Source organism: Ursus americanus, chromosome 2 (assembly GCF_024610735.1).
Source record: "Ursus americanus isolate L20-20 chromosome 2, mUrsAme1.1.p, whole genome shotgun sequence".
Taxonomy (NCBI): domain Eukaryota; kingdom Metazoa; phylum Chordata; class Mammalia; order Carnivora; family Ursidae; genus Ursus; species Ursus americanus.
This window is the reverse complement of record NC_142128.1, coordinates 28,162,501-28,177,288: the sequence shown is the minus strand read 5'-3', so window position 1 is coordinate 28,177,288 and position 14,788 is coordinate 28,162,501. Positions and strand designations below refer to the sequence as shown.

Below are 14,788 nucleotides of genomic sequence, written 5' to 3'. Positions count from 1 at the left end.
AGGGGCATGAAGGGGGTCGGGGCCTGGCACTGCTCTACCAGGGGGCACAACTCACACAGGCCTCAGGATGTAACCATCTATCTGCACTTCTGACGCTCAAGTTCCCTGCAAGATGTGGGTCCTTGCTCAAGTCATTCAGAGGGGCCTAGAATGTTCAGGTCTTAAGAGCTGGCATTTGAACCGAAATAGTCATGGTAAGATCACGTTTTATGCGCCCTGCGGAGCCAGGCACGGTGCTAAGCCCTGTGCAGTTTGTTGAACCTGGAGGTAGTTACTCCTGTCTTCCCATTTTACAGGAGAACAAATGGAATGCTCTCCCTAAGTCATGCAGCGAGTCAGAAACTGAGCTGCGACTTGAACCCAAGCCCTGCCTCTGAGCCGGAGCTCCAAAGCTCTGTGCTTTTGCTGCTTTAGAGGAGGTTGCTTTCAGCTCGGTCGTTTGGGATTTAGAGGAGCAGCATTCCGTGGACTTTGTTGCTTAACCTCTCTGTGCCTCAGTTTCCTTATCTGTCAGACAGGGTCTGTGGTGTACCTACCGCAGAGGGCTGTAGTGGGACAAACTCCACGTAGTGCATGTGAAGCACTTAGCACAGTACTTTCCTCCATCAGCACCCAGTAAAGAGCACTCACTTATTATTGCACGAGCTGGGGCTACCTGCAGTTACTTCTCTGTTGTAGGGACTTTTCACAGAAATGGGGCTGGGAAGGAAATTGGCGTGAGCAGCTCTGCCCATTAGAACACTGCCTGTAGTACCCTCCTAGACTCTGATTTTTTTTTTTTTAAGGTTTTATTTATTTGAGAGAGAGAGAGAGCTAGTGGGGCAGAGGGAGAGAGCTAGGAGGGGCAGAGGGAGAGAATCTCAAGCAGACTCTGCACTTAGTGCAGAGCCCGATGTGGGGCTTGATCTCACCACCCTGAGATCATGACCTGAGCTGAAACCAAGAATCGGACACTTAACCAGCTGAGCCACCCAAGTGCTCCTGACTCCGATTTTTATTATGTGGGACAGGTGGATATATTTCCTGCTCTGTTGGTGCCCTGTCAAGGTGGTGAGCTAGGTGTATGTGTGTAAATCACTTAGGATAGGGCCTCGCCCCAGGCGTGCAGGGGCACTGCCAGGATTCAGGCAGGTGGCCAGTGTGATCATTCATGGTTGCTGCCCTCTAAGAACTTGTGGGGACGGCTGAGATGAGGCAGCCCCTGCAGGTGGTCCTGGGACTTAGGGGCATTTGACTGTGGGAGGCTTGCCAGGGAGAACCATGGGTGGACTGAGCAGGAGCGTAGGGAACACTGGGCATATCAGTTGCTTTGCAACTGATGACCAAAGCTCATGGCTTGGAATGTCTGGGCACGCTTAGCTGGCTCCTCTGCTCCGGATCCCACACAAGGCGCAACAGATGTCCGCCAGGCTGGGGTCTCATCTGAAAGCTGGGCTGGGGAGGGATCCACTTCGAAGCTCACATGGCTGTTGGCAGGGTTCTGTTCCTCAGGGGCTGTATTACCTTCCTCAGTCTCTAACTGGAGCCCTCCGTTCCCAGCATCCCGGGCCTCCAGGCTGCATGCTCGCTTCATTGACGCATGCAAGCCAAGAAGGCGGTAGGGAGCGTCAGCAAGCAGGATGGAAGTCACACGCTGTCCTTTGACTGTGTGGCTCTGAGCTGCGGCTGAGAGAGGGTGTTTCTGCGCATATGCCCATACGTGTGTGCACACGTGCACACACACACCCATCCACCTGTGTCATTCTCTAGGGTTCCAAGTCCCCAGGAAGGGAAGGGACTATCTTGAGGAGGTCTCTAAAGAGAAGGTGGGGCCACATGATCTGTGAGAGTGTGTCGTCTGTATAGAGCTGATGACCACCATTGGCGGGCAGGAGGTGCTTTCTGAATCGCGCCTGCGTAACGGAACGGTTCCTCCGTGGGGCCATGTGTCACCAATCCCATCTGCGTGTCACAGCTGTAAAATCAGAAGATTGAGCTAGTTTGGTGCTTTGTTGCAGTTGCCTACCTGCCCAAGGCTTCCATTTGGTTGACACCATGTGCCTTGGTTTCCCCAGACAGCTCAGCAACTCCTCCTCCTACAGCGGAGACGTTGGCCGCCACCACACCAGCACGGCTGAGCTGCAGAAAGCGGGGGCCAAGAATGAGGACGCGTGGAAGCTGGTGGAGGCAGACAAGGCTCAGACGGGGCAGGTGAGGGCTGGCTCCCCCAGTGAGGGCTGTGGCCAGCATCACCCCGCATCACTGCGGGTCACTGCGTGCCGGGTCCTGTGCACAATGCTTCGTTGATGTTAAATCATGTCTTTCTCTCAACGAGCCTATGCAAGTGCTATTTTCCAGCACCAGAAACGGGCGACAGAGCCTAGATGACTCGCCCAAGGTCACAGCCAGGGGGCGGCGGAGCTAGGATTGGAACACTGGCAGTCTGACTCCAGGGCTGACTCTCACCTCCTCTGAGCGGCTGGGGGCTTTTGTTGGCTGGAGGTGACATGGGTGCTTTAAGTCACACCTTTCCACTGCCTTGTAGATCCGATGAAGTTGTCTGTAAGATAACACCTCTGTCACTTCACCTCATGTGACCGTGTGTGTGTGTGTGTGTGTGTGTGTGTGTGTGTGTGTGTGTGTGCGGGATTGATTTGTTTCCATTTGTCTTTCAGCCCTAACGATTCCATTGTAAGAAAGTCTGAGTTTGGTGCCCGTTTATCTCCTGAGTGTCTGGGTCCATTGGGGCTGCTCTCACGGAAGGCACAGGCTGGGTGACTCAGGCAACCTGCTTTCATTGCTCACACTTGCTAGAGGCTGGCAAGTCCGAGATCACGGAGCCAGCACGTGTGGCGTCTAGTGAGGGCTTGCTCAGAGCGAGGCTCGGAGACCGCCATCTGCTCCCTGTGTCCTCAGGGTTGGGAAGGGGCGAGGGTGCTCTCTGGAGCCCCTTTGTTAAGGGCACTCATTCCGTCGTGAGGGCTCCAGCCTCACGATCTGACTGCTCCTCAAAGGCCCCTCCTCTGTGTACATCGCACTGGAGGTTAGGATTTCAGCGTGCAAACTGGGAGGGACACAACGTTCAGGTCCGGAGCACTAACACATCGCCATCTTGTCTCTGTCACAGGGACAGTCGGTGTCAAGCTCTTGTTTTGGTGTTTTGTTGTATGTGTTTTACAGTCCTCTACTTTTGGCACATGTCAGTAATTTTCCGTTGATAGTAATGATCCAAAGTTTATTTTTAAAAATACATGTGGTATGTTTGAAAAAAAAAATAGGGAATGGAATTTTTCAAAGAAGAAGTGCAGGGGCACCTGGGTGGCTCAGTCGTTGGGCGTCTGCCTTTGGCTCAGGGCGTGATGGGATTGAGCCCCACATCAGGCTTCTCCACTGGGAGCCTGCTTCTTCCTCTGCCACTCTCCCTGTTCCCTCTCTTGCTGGCTCTCTCTCTCTCTCTGTCGGATAAATAAATGGAATCTTTAAAAAAAAAAAAACAAGAAGAAGAAGAAGAAGTACATGCATAAACAAGCCACCCGTGAGAAGTGGAACAGGAATGAGAGACTGGGACACTGTTTTCGTGGATCTCCCTGGATGCATCCAGAACCTTCTAGAACCCTCTGTTCCAGGCTGCTTCTCTCCTCTTCCCCTCACAACCACGGCCAGGGGCAGAGGTGGCTGTAGTGCATCCTCCCTCCTTGCTCTTGCTGGTCCTCTCGGGAGCCAGAGTAACGACCACAAATCAAGGACCAGAGAAGCACTGTCAGCCCTGTTTCACCCTGATGTAATCCCACACCACCCAGAGGAGCTGGGTCCCAGTGTTGCCTGCCTTTTCTATACCAGCAACACAGACTGGTCACTTGTCTGAGTCGGACCCAGAGTTCACACTCAGAAATTTCTGAGCCCACGCCCGCCGTGTCTGCTGCTCACGAGGAGTCCCCGAGTCCTGCAGTGTAATTCTGGGATCTGCAGATCAGCAGGCTGCTTGGCTTCGTGACGAAGCCAAATGGTGACAGTAAACATCACAATTCTGGGACACCTCCTCCCCCCACTATTTCAGTTTGAAAAACAGAAAAGTCAGAAAGAAGCACTCAGTGACGTAGGAGGCCTCTGGCCTTTCACCTGTTACCTTTCAACCAGGCTGTAATTCAGACAAATGATTTTTATGACCCAAAATTCAGCGTGAAAAGCTTGAAATGCCAATGAGCACATACACAAGGAAGGATACCTGGTGTTGGCTGAAGCCAAGCCAGGCAGGTGGGTGTAGTGTTGGCCCAAAGCAGGTGGCCGTGGCCTCTGGTGTTGAGATCAGGCAGCCCTTTGGACGACCACACATCATTATTTAGCCCTCATGGAACTTCCAGGGAATATGGGGGTGGAAGAAGTCTTGGCACCTCGTGTTGCTGGGGAACAGGCTAAGTGAGCACCAGCCAATGGAAGCCAGTGGAAATGATGTGGAATTGGTGTTCGCTATTCAGAGGAAATGAGGGGAGGAAACACTTGGGTGCTTGGCAACATGCCACTCTATCCCATTTGCTTTTTGATGGCGTCCTGATGGTCCTGGACTAAAGCTGAGAATCCTAAACAGGATCTCCTAGCCCCTGTGTGGTCTGAGCACTACTTCTCCAGCTCGATCTTGTTCCAGCCACACTTGCCTCCTTTCATTTCCCGTAACATGTTACATTCGCTCCTACCCCAGGGCCCTTACACATGCCGCTCCCTCTGCCCTGAGTGCCTTTTTTTCCATTTCACCTGGTTAGTTAACTCTTTGTCATCACTTCCTCAGGGAAAACCTCTCAGGTCAAGCTGCCCACTTTTATACTCTTGTGGAATCCTGCACTGCCCCAGCTCTTCTCCATAATTACACATTTATCTGGCTGCCGAAAACCTGTCTTGCCACTTGACTGGAAGCTCCGTGAGGGCAGAGATCTTGACTTTATCTCCTACTGACTTTGTTTGCCGGATAACTAAGGGGAATGTGCCATGAGTATGAGCATAGGCTGGGGGGACAGGATGGCCCAGCTGCTGCTGGAGTCCCTGACCACGGGGGGGCGCTGGTGTGGGCAGCCTGCAAAGTGCCTGCTCTCGCCTGGTCTGCAGGTCAAGCTGTCCGTGTACTGGGACTACATGAAGGCAATCGGACTTTTCATCTCCTTTCTGAGCATCTTCCTTTTCCTGTGTAACAACGTTGCGGCTCTGGCCTCTAACTACTGGCTCAGCCTCTGGACAGATGACCCCATCGTCAATGGGACCCAGGAGCACACTAAAGTCCGGCTGAGTGTCTATGGAGCCCTGGGCATTTCGCAAGGTGAGGGCCCTCCCCTTCCCATCCTGCCCTGCCTGCCCAATTTAGGCATTTGAAACTGTTTCTTCTTCTGTGTCTTATTATGGAGTCGAGTCCCCCCATTTGTCAGGGTTTCGTGGACCCCCAAACTAAGCTGAAGTCACATGAACAGTACCTATCCCTTAATAGACAGTCAGATATTGTAGAGTGAATATTTCTTGAATGCTTTGTTTCACAGGACCCTAGGAGACAGAGAGAAGGTCTAATGTGCCCATTTTACAGATGCGAAAGTTGAGAAAGGCAGCTCCCCCACCCCAAGCATTAGCAAGCAAGGGCCCTTGCTTCTTGCTGCTCTGCGAGGGTGATGGGGCTTCTGTAAAGTCTCATTTGTGGACTCCTACCTGCTGTCTGAGGGTGGGAATTGGTTTATGCTGGTGGTTCTCAGTGCAGACTGTGCTGTCCCCGGGGGACAGTTAGCCACGTCTGGAGGTACTTAGAGCCATCACAGCTTTAGAGTGGGGGTAGCGTTACCAACATGCAGAGGCCAAGGATGTCGCCAGACCCCTGCAGTGCACAGCACAGCCCCCACAACAGAGAATGATCTAGCCTCAAATGTCAGCAGTGACGAAGTTGAGAAACCCTGTTCGCCCTTTCTGTGGGCCCAGGAAGGTCCCCAAACATGTCAGCATTATTAGTAAGAGCTGATGTCTGCTGAGCCCTTCCTTGGTGCCTGGTTAGGTTCTCAACACTTCTCTGTGTTTTTGCAGCACGGGGCCAAGAGGTAGCAGCTATTTTACCCATTTTAGAAATTGAGACTCTAAGGCTCAGCGAGGTTAAGTAAGTTGCGCAAAGTCACACAGCAAGTACATGTCAGAGCTGGCATCGAATGAGGCATTCTGGCCCAGGAGCCCGTGCTCGTAATCACTGTGCTACACGGTACGTGAGCTGTGTGTCCAGGTGCTCGTGAAACAGCGGGCATCTATACATACCTACGTACATTCAGTGTCTGATACGTAAGGATAGACATAAACACGTGTATCTGATATTGTTGAGTACTTTCTGTGCACTAAGCACGTTGCCCTTTACGTTGGACTGTGCTATAAGCTAAGTGTCATTGTCCCCATCTCACAGATAAACTGGGGTGCAGAGAGACTGAGTGACTTGTGGGAAGGTCGCACAGCTGGTAGGTTGCAAAGACGGGATTTGGCCCTGTTGGCTTCAGAGCCCACCGTTTTAGCCTCTGCTTCCTTGAGTTAAATCTCTCCATCCCTGTGAAATCTTTGCAAAGAACAGGTGCCCTGCTGTGGGTGGTGTGGGGGAGCCACAGATGTCTCATCATCTCCAGAAGAGCAGACATGGATTTCTTCTATTTCTTAATCCCTAACCACAGGGCAAAGGACTGGCCTCGAGCTGTCACTGCGGGAAGGTGGGGCACAGGGAGGGTGTGATGTTTACCTGGGCTCACACAGCAGCAGCATCTGTTCTAGGACCTGAGCTGTCCACTCTGGTAGCCACTAGCCACCTTTTAAGTGCTCGGTAGCCACAGCTGCCTAGAGGCTACCACACAGGACTGCGTAGATACAGAACGCTGGCGTCATCACAGAAAGTTCTTTGCATGGCACTGGTCTAGAGGAGTGTGGTACACGGATTCAGAGCATGACCTTGGAGCAGGCTGCCTGGGTCGGAACCCTAGCTCTGCTTCCGATTGGCTGACTCTCTGGAGGGCAAAGGAGTTCACCTGTCTTGACGAGTGTTGTTCTCTCTGTAAAAGGGGTGCTAAGAGGATTTATACAGAGTCAGTGTGAGACGTAGATTCATGTAACACTCTTGCATAGTGTCTAATATGTAGTGAGTCCTTAGTAAGTAATAGCCACTACTGTCCTCCTCTTCCTCCTCATCATCATTCTTAGAAGCTGAGAGTCCAGGCCTGTTGCATCCACATGGCTGCTCCCCGCCCACCCCCCCGCCCCCAGCTTGGCCCTTGTCCCATCGTGGTGTTTACCTTGAGAGTATTTGTAGGTATCTCGGTGTTCGGCTACTCCATGGCGGTGTCCATTGGGGGGATCTTCGCTTCCCGCCGCCTGCACGTGGACCTGCTACAGAACGTCCTCCGGTCGCCCATGAGCTTCTTCGAGCGGACCCCCAGCGGGAACCTGGTGAACCGCTTCTCCAAGGAGCTGGACACGGTGGACTCCATGATCCCGCAGGTCATCAAGATGTTCATGGGCTCCCTGTTCAGCGTCATCGGCGCCTGCATCATCATCCTGCTGGCCACCCCCATCGCTGCCATCATCATCCCGCCGCTGGGCCTCATCTACTTCTTCGTCCAGGTGAGAGGTGGGGTCTCGGCGTGCAGGAGGGGCCCTGCTGTGTACGCTACTTCTATGTGAGTTAAGGGGTCATTTCATCTGGCCGTTTCCCTAGTGCGGAGCTGTTGGGGATTTGCTGGAGGAGGCTTCAATTTGTTTTTGTCAGGTTTAACTACCTATCAAAGGGAGCGGAGCTATAATTCATTATAATAGTATTAATAATTTATAATAATACTGTTAGTAAAATTGATTATTAAAATTAAGAGAGTTCTCAGAAAACTTTTAGGTCCTAAGCCCCCTGCAGAAAGTGGAGATGTGAATAACAGCACCTTAAACAGGATAGATGTTTGTCTCTCTCTCTCATGGTAGAAATGTAGAGGTGGGCCATTCAGGGCTGGTATAGCATTTCCACAAGTCTGTTAATATCCTGGACTCCATCGCTGCTTTTTTTTTGTCCTCCCATCTTTGTATAAGACTTCATTCTTAAGTTGATCTCATGGCCCAAGATGGCTGCTGGAGCTCCAGCCATCAATCTGTAGTTCAGAAAAGAGGACCAAGGACGGGGAACAGAGCAAGGGAGTGTGTGACAGCTGAGTCCTCATGGTCCCTTAGGTTACTGAAGCATAAACTGTGCTTGCAGCTGTAGGTGGGCGTGTTAAGGCCCTGGTGGCAGAGCTGGGAGTGCGAACTCACATCTGTCTGATCCTAAAGCTTGTGTTGGTGACCACGGTGCTGCCCTGCCCCTTCTTGCCCTGAAAAGCTTAGCTGCAGCACAGTTCCTGGTGGGGGACAGCAAATTAGATGGGAACCCAATGACTGCAGCACAAAGTAAGAGTGAGAACCGCGAAGTGCCCCCTATATCAAGCTGCGCTGTGGCTGCTCACGTGGGGCCTGGAGGCCTTGGTCCAGCCGGCCAGCCCCCAGACTCCAGCACGCTGCGGCCCAGTGGCTGGCGAGCATGAACACAGGTGGAACCAGAGTGAGTGGGTCTGGTTCTCGTGCCCTCATTGTGTTCTTCTTAAACTGGTACCAGCTTTTTTGGAAACTCGTCCTGCATTTACTGAAAATATGACCCGTGTTTGTACCCTGGCCGTACATTTCCCTGAGGGGCCCAAGTCAAAAGAACAAAACAAGCCACACGCTATGTTAGCGGCGACTCACGTAGCTGCCGCAGCAGGACACCTGGAGCCCATGTGCAGCCATTGCGTGGCCGGGTCTGCCGTCCGTTAACGGGGACGATGAGGGAGACGCTGTTGTAATACCACCGGTTTTATTTTTAAAAAACAAAGACAGTTCAGCAAAGGATCCTGTTGTATACGCATTGTTAATATTTCTAAGCAAACACAATGCGCATGTGCATGGCTGGGAAGGGAAGCAGCGAAAGGAAAATAAGGGTTGGGTTTATGAGAGAATTTGGGTTTTTAAATTTTTTTATTTTTATTTTTTAAAGATTTATTTATCTATTAGAGTATGCAAGTGGGGGGAGAGGCAGAGGGAGAGAGAGAGGGAGAGAGAATCTCAAGCAGACTCCCCCACTGAGCGTGGAGCCTGATGTGGGGCTCGATCCCACAACCTCGAGATCATGACCTGAGCCAAAACCAAGAGCCGGACACCTAACTAACTGAGCCACCCCGGTGCCCTGCTTGTGGTTTTCTTTAATGGTTTTTAACTAAATATACCCTTATTCTACAGCCCAGCAGTCTCTTCTCAATATATATGCAAAAGGAATGAGAGAATACATCCAGGACAAAAAAAAAGGTGCTAGAATGCTCTTAGCGTCTTGGTTTGTGGTAGCCCTAAACTAGAAACAGCTTGGGAGTTTTGACCCAGAGGATGCAAGAATTTTCTGGGATGCTGGAGATGTTCTAGATTTTGGTCAGGTAGTGGGTGTGCAGTTGTAAATAAATGTAAAATTCATCACGCTGTGAAGATTTGGTACATTTTCCAGTGTGATGGAAATGTATGTTCTATCTTGATTAAAAAGTGGGTTTTAGATGTACATATGTTTTCTTTCCTCAGAAAAGATCTAAAGGTTGTACACTGAGATTCTAATAATCTCAGTCTTATGTAGTCATAATCTTAGTGCTTATGTCAGAATAATAGACATAATGTAATTTTTTAAAAAGATTTATTTATTTATTTTAGAGAGAGACTGGGAGGGAGGGGCAGAGGGAGAGAGAATCCCAGCCAGACTCTGCCCTCAGCACCGGGCCCCATCTGGGGCTCGATCCCAGGGACCCAAAGATCATGACCTGAGTCGAAACCAAGAGTTGTACACTTAACTGACGGCACCACCTGGCACCCCCGTAATTTAGTTTTTATTTAATCTTTCCATCTATATCATCCCCCCAAATTTTTAAATGGGTATCCCTTACTGTTTTAATTCACAAGCAAGTCATTTTTATATAAAGGTGATGCAAGAGGTAAGACGACGTGGAGTTGTGTTGGGGCTTCCTTGTTGCCGGAAGGAGGCATTTCTGCTTTGGGGAGTATTTTGGCCTCCATGATAACCTCCCAGCCACAGGTCCGGGTACCTTAGCTCACAGCCCGCTGCGTGGCTCAGGCAGGTGCGTGTTGAGCATTATTTTTATTCACGAGCACTGGGCACTTAGTCTCTGAAAGAGTAAGGTGAGTCTGGGGGGTGGATTATGTCTCCTGAAATGGAGTTTAAAAGGGAAGCTAATAGTTATTTTAAAAAAAACAAACAAACAAACCTGAGTTTAAACACAAATACGTCTCAGGTTAGCTTTGTATAGTAAATGCAATTCTGAGCGCATGAGAAGTGGAGTGCGTTGAGCAGGGCAAGCTCTTGGGAATGACTTCCATCCGGGATGCTTAGCAAGAAAGCCTAGGAGAGGCGGTGTCACGGCTGAGGGTAACACGGCACATCCCGCAGGGCCGAGGCGACCGGTTTGTTCACGGCAGTGAGAGGTCACCTGACCTGTCCTCGGGGACTGGCAGAGCCACCGTCCTGGGGCTGCCCGGGTTGGCGTAGTCCTGGGTTAGCTTACAGAGTTGCTGGGGCCCAGGAGGCCGCCCAAGTGTGGGTTCAGATTACCGCGTGCACTGCCGTCCAGAAAGAAGCTGCTGACCTCAGAACCCCTGTTAGGTTTCCTGCTCTCTGTGGGAGGTCTCTGCCCCAGAATGGCTCTGGGAGGCGGGGAGGCCGTGTTGCTGTCCACCCTGTGTTTCCAGGTCTTGTTCACCTGTCTACCTCTGCCGCTTGTGGAGTGGCTGCAGTTACGTGGGATCCTGCGCACGTCTGGAATGGGGATACTGATAGGGAGACTAAGGCCACAAGAACTGTGTCCTCAGATGACCAGGCTGTCCTCTGTTCATGGCTCTTCGAAGCTTCCAGTGGGCGAGGTGCTTTTGTTCCTTCTGCCCTGCTTAGGGCAGGAGCAGAGCAGATGGCATCTGCCCACGGCGTCAGGTGGAGTCGGGGTTTGAACTGAGGCCTGGTTGTCCTCAAAACCTGTGCCGAAAGCCACGCCACTGGGGCCATAAAACACTGGAGGTGAGTGGCTTCGGGGAGGCTGTAGAGCACACAGGTTAGCCCCTCACAGCCCGCCTGTCCGAGTCCAGGCCCCAGCTCGGCCGCTCGTAGCGACATGACCTCGGGAGAGGTCAGCGAGCTTCTCTGTGCCTCGGTTTACTGAGCGTCAGCAGGAGCGAGCGCCTGCTGGATCTCTGGTGAGAGCTCAGTGAGCCGATGTCTGTGAAAGTACTTACAACCATGCTAGGCCTGCGGCGCCCGGCTGGCTCAGTCGGTGAAGCGTCTGCCTTCGGCTCGGGGCATGATCCCAGGGTCCTGGGAGCGAGTCCCGCCTCGGGCTCCCTGCTCAGCGGTGAGTCTCCTTCTCCCTCTCCCTCTCCCCACTGCTCGTTCTCTCTCTCTCTCAAATAAATAAATAAAATCTTGGGGAAAAAAAATTAAAAACAATTCTGCTAGGAGGGTGGGCTCTGCGTGAGCCTCAGTTCCTGTCACTGTTGTGCCTTTGCTGCTGTCCCCGTTCCGCCCCTGCTGTCACCCCTGTGCATGCAGTGAGCACAGCCGCCCGCGAAGAGCAGCCCGGCCCCGGCGCTTCGCCTCCCGGAGGTGACGTGCTGGTCCAGGCTGTCTCCGGCGCAGCCCCAGGGACTCGGCCACGGGGGCCTTGCCGACTCCGTTCTGTCCCCCAGAGGTTCTACGTGGCCTCGTCGCGGCAGCTGAAGCGCCTCGAGTCGGTGAGCCGCTCCCCGGTGTACTCGCACTTCAACGAGACCCTGCTGGGCGTCAGCATCATCCGCGCCTTCGAGGAGCAGGAGCGCTTCATCCGCCAGAGTGACCTGAAGGTGGACGAGAACCAGAAGGCCTATTACCCCAGCATCGTGGCCAACAGGTGGGCGCACGAGGCCCCGTGGGGGGAGGTGGAGGACTAAGAGCTTCACCCTCATCCCTGGAGGAGGAGCGTGTGAAGCCAGGCTCAGGCCCTCACACACAGGCTGGTTAGACTTGGCGGGAGGACAGGACAGAATGACCATCGAAAGCAGACAGGAGCGCTGCAGCTCCGAGCGTTGGGTAAGGGCCGGGGCCAAGTTGTTCCGGAGTCAGAAAATATTGCCGAAGCTCTCCATGAGCCGTTGTCCTGAAGATACAAGTTCATCTGTGACGGGCAGACTCAGCCAGTATTTTTGTGTCCTGGCTCTCGGCAGAGGGGTGGTCACGCCCACCCCCGAGTGATGAGCCCGGGAAGCCATTCCCCAGTCTTAGGTTGGCCCACGTGAAATTGCCGTGCCCAAAAGATCATGACTGGATGAATAGCATCAGCCAAAAAGAAGGGACAGAAGTTTGCTCCTTGTTGATCAAATTCAGAAAAGTGTGTGATTGATCCCTAAAAGGGTACCTTCTTCACTCAAGTCCTGATACGTGTTTTGAGACGTGGGATAGAAAATTCTGGGGAGGGGGTGACAGCACCCTGGAAGCGACCCATCCTACCCAGCCGTCAGCCCGTCATACACAATATAACCCTCTAATGTAAGATGAGGCAGGGAGACCATGAATTGACGGAGACCCTGCCTTCCTCTGAAGAGTTCTTAGAGAGTTTGTCAGATCTGGCTCTGCCTTTGGGAGAAGCCACACCCCCAGGAGGACCAGTCACATGATCTTAAGGGCTAGAGTGACAAAAAGATCAACATCCCCATTTCCCTAAACTGCTTTATACCTCAGAATGTTAGTATTCTTAATGCCATGGGATATCTTACAGAAGTTAGCTTTAAACCAATAATATATCTTTTTATACTTTAAAAGGTAAAATAATACATTTTAACATTTCTTAAAGGAGGATGATCTGGCTCTGGAAACATTACAGCTACGTTGAAAATAGTAGCTTATTTCTCTCCCTCCCCCCCCTTTCCTGCCAAGAGAAGGTTATTTTAAGTAATCTCTACACGCAGTGTGGAGCTCGAACCCACAACCCCGAGATCAAGAGTCGCACGCTCCACCGATCTGGCTTCATGAGATCACCAGCTAGGCATCCCCAAGGGAAGGCTATTTTAAATCAGTGGTGCCTCTTACAGTTGATGACTTCTTAGTATTTAGGAATTTTCCAGGACATCATTTTAAAGATGGGTATACATGGGTATATTTTAAAGCTTCCAGTGAGAAAAACTTGGTTCTTAACAAGGCAAGCTCCAGTTTCCTGGGAAGTCGGATTCTGAAGAACTCTGTTTTAATCCCTGGGGTTGTCCGATTAATGAGGAAGTAGCAAGGCCGTGTCCCTTTAGCCACCCTTCCCCTGTGAGCGGACAGAGAAGGCCTTTCTCGGGAACTCTAAGGGAAATTACTGCAGTTAGCAAAGTGCCCCCTTCCCCCCCAACTTGAACCAGAAATCGGATCTCTGGAAAGCTGACTCCAGGTGTGTGTGTGTGTCTGTCTGTCTGTCCACCTGTGTGTCTGCGGACAGGTGGCTGGCTGTGCGGCTGGAGTGTGTAGGAAACTGCATCGTCCTGTTCGCTGCCCTATTCGCCGTGATCTCCAGGCACAGTCTCAGCGCCGGCTTGGTGGGCCTGTCTGTGTCATACTCACTGCAGGTAAGAGGTGGGGCTCTCAGCTGGATTTTCTAATTCTCTTCATGGGGGAGTCAGTCGTCAGGTTCTTGGACCTTTACTTTGAATCTGGGCAGGAGCTGGGGGAGCGGATGGGGGCTGAGTGGCGTTTGAGAAGTCCGGTGACCCACTGGCGCTGGGGGGGAGATGAGGCACGTGGCCAGGATTCCCCCATTAGTCAAGGAAACCCCTTGAAGACCCAACAGGATGCCTCCAGCTGTAGGAAAAATGCAGATCTGTCTATGACTTTCCCTCCTGTCACGGCTTTAGCTTGGTCACCCAAATTTGAATACATGGTATTTCCCTTTACCATCTAGTTTGCAATATTTTCTGATGACCTTTCTGATGACTTATGTGGCCCAGGGGTTATTTTGAAATGTGTTTACTTACTCAGTACAGTGTAGCCCGTCCGGGTGATGGCGATACGTAAGGTTGATGTTTTCTGGACCTTTCTTACCTAACACATTCCATAATTCATAATTACTTTCCTAAGATAAGGCAACCTGTGCTCACTCTAGAAGCTCCATGTGACCCTTCCACCCGCAGGTGACCACGTACTTGAACTGGCTGGTTCGCATGTCGTCCGAGATGGAGACCAACATTGTGGCGGTGGAGAGGCTGAAGGAGTATTCAGAAACGGAGAAAGAGGTAAAGCCAGCCCCTGGCCTGGCCTCTCCTGACCTCTTCTGTGTAACTTAACCCGGACAGTCCACACAGCCATAACCTGTGTGCCTTCGACGGGCGTCCTCTTCAGCAAGAATTGTCTTCTGTTACTTGTCACGTATTTGTATGGGGGACTTCTGTTATGGAAAATGAGACACTCGTTTCCTCTTTTAAGTTTAAAAATTAAGTACCCATGAGATGATTCAAAGCATGGAAAGTCACTAACAAGAGGCTTAGTACGTGGATATTGTAAAAATGACGCCAGCGGTAAGGATTTGACCCAAGTTTGGGGAGCCCTGAAGTTATTCAACCAATGTCCCCATGTTATAGATGGAGCAAAGGATGGCCAAGGGAGGGACAATGGCTGACCCAAGGTCACACAGCTGGGAGTAGGGCCCCAGTGTCCAGACTTCAGCGCTGCATTGGCAGAAACTGCCTTTTTCTGCAGCGATGGTAGTGATCATAACCA

At 51.7% G+C, this 14,788-nt stretch overlaps 1 protein-coding gene across 6 annotated transcripts in view; it reads left to right on the top strand.

Moving 5' to 3' along the window:
- ABCC1 (ATP binding cassette subfamily C member 1 (ABCC1 blood group)) overlaps positions 1 to 14,788 on the top strand; it is a 129,653-nt gene that overhangs the window by 108,144 nt on the left and 6,721 nt on the right. For all 6 annotated transcript variants that reach the window (XR_015727886.1, XM_045776062.2, XM_045776066.2 and 3 more), the window contains 6 exons: positions 2,055 to 2,190; positions 5,077 to 5,284; positions 7,280 to 7,590; positions 11,752 to 11,951; positions 13,515 to 13,641; positions 14,203 to 14,304. Coding sequence is in view for 5 of the 6 variants with exons in the window: in XM_045776062.2 (XP_045632018.2) it covers positions 2,055 to 2,190; positions 5,077 to 5,284; positions 7,280 to 7,590; positions 11,752 to 11,951; positions 13,515 to 13,641; positions 14,203 to 14,304 (1,084 nt within the window). In the remaining variant the exon portion in view is untranslated. The remainder of the gene's footprint in view (positions 1 to 2,054; positions 2,191 to 5,076; positions 5,285 to 7,279; positions 7,591 to 11,751; positions 11,952 to 13,514; positions 13,642 to 14,202; positions 14,305 to 14,788) is intronic.